Source organism: Arachis duranensis, chromosome 7 (genome assembly GCF_000817695.3).
Source record: "Arachis duranensis cultivar V14167 chromosome 7, aradu.V14167.gnm2.J7QH, whole genome shotgun sequence".
NCBI lineage: Eukaryota > Viridiplantae > Streptophyta > Magnoliopsida > Fabales > Fabaceae > Arachis > Arachis duranensis.
Window position 1 is genome coordinate 3,687,426 of NC_029778.3, and position 5,519 is coordinate 3,692,944.

At 32.9% G+C, this 5,519-nt stretch overlaps 1 protein-coding gene across 3 annotated transcripts; it reads right to left on the bottom strand.

Annotated features, from left to right (window-relative positions):
- Positions 1-366: 366 nt before the first annotated feature.
- Positions 367-5,186, bottom strand: LOC107496453 (serine/threonine-protein phosphatase 5). Of its 3 annotated transcripts, XM_016117704.3 has the most exons (14): positions 5,102-5,176; positions 4,440-4,488; positions 4,170-4,325; positions 3,694-3,863; positions 3,536-3,607; positions 3,075-3,225; positions 2,872-2,980; positions 2,661-2,778; positions 2,093-2,240; positions 1,526-1,774; positions 1,271-1,396; positions 1,101-1,201; positions 890-964; positions 367-723 (listed from the first exon to the last, which is right to left on the bottom strand). In XM_016117704.3, exons 3-14 carry the CDS (start codon positions 4,237-4,239, stop codon positions 664-666), a joined length of 1,449 nt encoding a protein of 482 aa, XP_015973190.1. In that variant the 5' UTR covers positions 4,240-4,325; positions 4,440-4,488; positions 5,102-5,176; the 3' UTR covers positions 367-663. The 3 variants fall into 3 exon arrangements, with proteins under 3 accessions (XP_015973190.1, XP_015973191.1, XP_052108016.1); XM_016117705.3 differs by lacking the exon at positions 4,440-4,488 and having other exon boundaries at positions 5,102-5,186; XM_052252056.1 differs by lacking the exon at positions 5,102-5,176 and having other exon boundaries at positions 4,401-4,486.
- Positions 5,187-5,519: the final 333 nt, after the last annotated feature.

Consider the following 5,519-nt stretch of genomic DNA (forward strand, 5'->3'; position numbering starts at 1 on the left):
CAAAGTATAAAATTTAAGCATGCCCTTATAAACATAAGATATATATGTCTTAAGATAATACTTTCATATTACGCATATACAAAATATAATTACCAATTAACCACCACACATAAAAATTCATAATTGTTATTTCATAAAAAATATAATTATACTACTGTAAAACAAATTTAATTGTTAATCATTCGATTATTCTAGTGGTTAATTATTTAGTTAAAAAATGTACAAAACATGTTTAAATACACATTCATAATAACTAATTTAGTAATTAATTTTTAACGTCATAACGTTTTTTGTTTAGATATACACATTCTTCCCTACTCTTTTATAATTAAGATATCAAGTATTTAAATAGATAAAGTCCACAAATGCATAATAATCTAATAACTTCCTTCAAATTCAAGCCAAGTAGAAAAATATCACCAAGTTTCAAGTGACCATAATTTAACCTTCCTAAACAAGTTATAACTAAATATTTCGTTACACAACTACACTTAACAACCAAGTGGATTACAAGCACAAAAAAGAATTCTAACAATGTACTAAAAAAATAAATAAAAAAACAAGAGAAAGAGAGAGAGAAATCTATGTATATTCTATCTTTGGAGGCATAGTAGAGAGACCACAAAGCATAAAGCACCAGTAGTTCCAGTTAGCTACCTAAAACTATGAAAATAACCTGAGAAAGTTGTTTGCATAAGCCATTGGCTTCACATCAGGGTGTGGCTGAAAATTCAACAAAATCCAAAAACACAAGAATCTCAGCATCAGGTTACTTGCATTTAAAGCTTGAAGCTTTAAAAATAAATACCATAGACCAGGAAAATTTATTTGAAGAAATGTACAAAATTGGAACATTGTAGAGAAGACTAAGATTACAAAAGATACTAACCACTGCTGAGAATGTAACAATGTTAGGCTTCAAAGCAGGTGCTTCAAACTTAATAAAGGCACCTTTGTTACCCATCTGCAGCATACAATGAGCAATCGATGCGATTTAGACTTTAACCTCGGAAACGTGACAATTCATTTGAGTAAAGTTCCATGAAATTTAGTACGAAAAAAAGAGGTGTTTAAATTCAGAAGTACAAGGGTTTGATTACCTGGTCACAGTAATTTGGAGCAGAGAAAACAGTTATGAGTTTACCATCATGATCAATCTCGTATCCCTCATCCTTTACTTCATGAGATCGTACAACTAAATCTGTGAAGTGGTGGTGTTAGAAGTCAAGAATTAAAGAACAAGCAGAGCAACAAATCAATGAACACATACCTAAGTTATTATCTTGCAAAAACCTTTTTGTGACATCCGCACCGAAAGAGAGACCTACGCCCCTCTTGCTTGGACCTCTTCCAGGGAGTGGTTGCGGATCACTCCAAAGCAATTCACACATCAGTCCTACCCACGCCAAAGATAGGAAAATAAGACTACCATGCTATCGCGGAAGAATACATTCTTTTATGCCTTTAGTATGTAATGTTATTATGTTAGGAGGAAATGGAAAGGGGAAAAAGGATGCATCAAAACCTTCTTCTGGAGGCTCACAGAATCGGTCAATTGCTCGGATATCAGACAGTTTGACCCCATCAACACTAAATAGACCTCCATGAACTATGAAAATTTTCTCATTTATCAAATGAGCCAAGGGTAAACAGCAAAATACTTCTGAAAACAGTTCTACGAATGTTTCATTCAACTTTGAGCGCACCTCGCCCTCAAAACCATATATCTTGTTCATGTTCTTACTCTCATGATTTCCTCTAGCTAGATACATGCCTGAAATTTACATGAAAATACTATAAGTAGCGATTCACAGGAAAAATATAAATATAGATGAAGCTGATTGGGGAGTACACTAGGATTCGTTCCAATCCAATCACATAGACAAAAGTATATAACTTAATTGAAACTACACTACTGAACACTATAATTTGTGAGGTTCAATATCAAAATGAAGCATAATGGGATTGAAGTGAACATCGAATATCATCAGAAACTTTCTTCGATTCTAACAATTCCTGACGAGCATAAAAATTTATAACGTGCCAAGAAAATATAGCAAAGCTTTCAGACTAATTAAGATCTGAGGATCACCTGAAGGACACATGCACTTAAATGCAAACAAAGTGAGGATGACCTCCACAGAAAACGATCCTCTATCAACAAAGTCACCATTAAATAGGTATGGATTCTCTTCAGAGGGAAGCCCATTGAGCTCAAAAATATTCAAGAGATCATAGTACTGCAGGATTAGTTAAAGAAAATTGAAAAGAATTAAGAAAGAAAACAAAATTAAAAACAAATACGATAGGCAAGCAACTAGGGTCACTTTGATCAAAATATTATTACATTTAACTGTACTTGAGAGAATGTTCAGAAGTTATTACATTAGCAACATTTGAGAAATATCAAATTAGAAAAAATAACAAACTAATATTTCATCATTAATCATGAATGGCATTACTGTAACAACACAAATACACAATCCACATCATTGACGAAACTTAACTTTCTTTTCAAGTTAATCATTCTCTAAGTACATAAATTCTTTTCTGGAGTCCTACTCTTTGTCTGCACAAAGATGTGGTACACAAGTATCCATATCTGCTCAACACACTTTCTATTTTTGAATTATTGCTAACAAAACTTTAAACATCCATACCTGGCCATGCACATCACCACAAACAGTAAAATGTTTGCCATCAGGAACATTTATATCAACAAGAGAAGGCAAAGCTTTCAACATTTCTCTGGTTTGCAATACAATCTGGAATGCATAACTAATACATGAACCAAGACAAAACAAGCACAGTTAGTAAGTGATAACAATTAAAGAAATTCAAAGTTATTAATGAACTCCTATGCTTAAGTACCGTTTGTGTAAGCACTTTTGATTCTTGAAATCATCCATCATTTTCTTCACAAAATCCAAAGTAACAACATCCCCGTCTATTCTTGCTCCTGAATATTGTGGCTCCACATCTAGCATCAAAACAAACTCCAATTTTTTCATACCCACGAATGAATAACTGCTACAGCTATAGAATAGATGAGGATGCCATAGTTAACATAGTACCTATAGAATGGAAATCTATGGAGTCAGCTATTGGACGTCTTTGATGCTCTGGCACAGCAATTGCTTCTTCAAATTTAAGTTTCATAACAGCTTTTTCACACTCCTTCAATTTCTTTGATGCATCAGTGTCATTTGGGCACATTTTCTTGACCTATTTCAATATAAGAAAATCAGATTAAACACATTTAGACATTATATGCTAAATAATATCATAAATGAGGTAATCAAAGTTGTTATGAAAGGGCAGATCAAATAAATAAGAGAATTGCATGACTTTAAAGATCTCACAAACAACACCAAACAAAAAGAAATATTATTATTTTAGAAACATGAAAAATGAAAGCAATGAGTACCAACCTATATGTATTCAGCAATGTAGCAATACCACAGTTTTATATTTAAATGAGCCATGACCTGCAACCTTTTTAAGAAAACAGACATTTATAATTGCATATAATTACCTGCTGAAAATCTTTTAGAGCCTCCTTGAATTTTCCCATAGCAAGATGAGCTGCACCTCGCCTATAATACCCCTATAACAAGTAACCTTAATCAGCACACAGAAGTTTTGGTAGAAAACTAAATGCAAGCAAACCTAAAGTTCTAGGAAGTGAAGCACCTTTGAGTATTTAGGATCAACTTCAATAGCCCTTGTAGCATCTTGTATGGCACTACCGTATTCCTCAAGCCGAAGATGCGCAAAGGCACGATTAGCATAGTAAACCGCATTTTTATCGTTTAGTTCAATTGCTTGCGTATATAGTTCAATAGCTTGAGTAAATCTGTGAGCTGAAAAGCAAAAACATTGGATGATCATTCTTTGAAATAAATAAAAGAAAATATAATAATAATAAGAAATAAAGAAAAGGCGGAAAGCACCATGTGCCAGCTCCTTTGCAATATAACGTCATATGCAACAATTAATGAAAAAGGAAAAGATGACAACATTAATTCCGTTCCACACACTTCCGATATTTGCTATTCAATAAACTACCGAATACTGATATACTACGGATAAAATTGAGCAAACTCAATTATTCAGCTGAAGAAAGTAAATGGATCATATTGTCGAAAAGTAGAATAAGCATTAATCACCATTGAATGCTTCATTCGCAGAGCGCTTGAATTCTTCAGCTTTTGAAATGTTAGAATTGTCAGCTTCCATATTGAGAGAACCTTTGTTGCATACACTGAATAACTTCAAAATATAACTACATCCATCTTTCCAATTCTCACTTTATAATGCTTGACCTGTTAGAATAAAACAGAGAACTCAGAAAGGGTAAAACTTCAACTACTAATCCGGGAAAAAAAAAAGGTCTTTACAAGTGAAGGAGCTATATCAGAAATTCGTGATTCGGAAACCTCTAGTTTAGACTAACAGGTAGAAATCACCACAACTTTGAGATCGACACTGAAACAAGACAAATAAAGATGGAAGGTCATAGTAGAAGCAGCCATGCAAAAAATATTAAGAAAAACTCTCTTTTCCAATCAAATAATTAGATAGAATAATAGAGCCAATTCAAAAGACAAAGAAGCTCTAACGTCAGCGTCCTCCCAAATCATCTTTGTCTCCTACTTCTACTGAAAGCATTCAAAAAACTTAATATAATATCACTATCAGCAGCAGCAGGATCATCACCATGATTCTGTTTTCCTATTTCAAACACTAACAAATCTTCCTTTTTCCCAGAATGAATGATCAGAACAAACAACACTCAGAAAAAGACAAAACAGGGACCAACCAAAACAGACAACTAAAAAACATTATATTGGCAAGAGATAAACGAAAAAAAAGATATAATGTTAAAAATTCAATTTTTTGAATATGGGGTATATGCATATGCAGAATGAACATAAGTAATGAACACGAACGCTGAAAAAACAAATTTTATTTTTCCAGCAATAATATGTAGCATTACTATAAAGTAAAGAACAAACGGGTGAAGAACACATGCAAAGAGAATACTGAAATAGAACACGTGAAAAACATGGTTATTGAAATCAGTGATAGAAACCGGTACCTTTGAAATGGAAGCTCGGTGAAGAAGTGAAGCAGCGAAAGAGAGAAAGAGAATGAGAAAGAAAAGGTGTTACCGGCGTCTGCTCTTGAGGGCTCCTGAAGCTGAAAATACAAGGCGATTTATGGGCTTAATTGGGCCTGATATTGGGCCTAGCCCAATTTCTCAAATGAGGCCACTATTTTATTTCTCTCATCCAACCATAAATAACTAGGCCCAAAAATATTTAGAAAAAAAAACTGAACAATGAGCTCTAAGTATGCCATATTGATATTCACTTGGTCACTTTATTTATTATTTCTAAACTTTTAACTTGTTTCTTAATGGTTTAATTTTTTTATCGTTCCCAATAGTTTCACTAAATTTATAATTAGGTATTTATATTTTTTATTTTTTAATTAGGTCCTTATACTATTTTTAA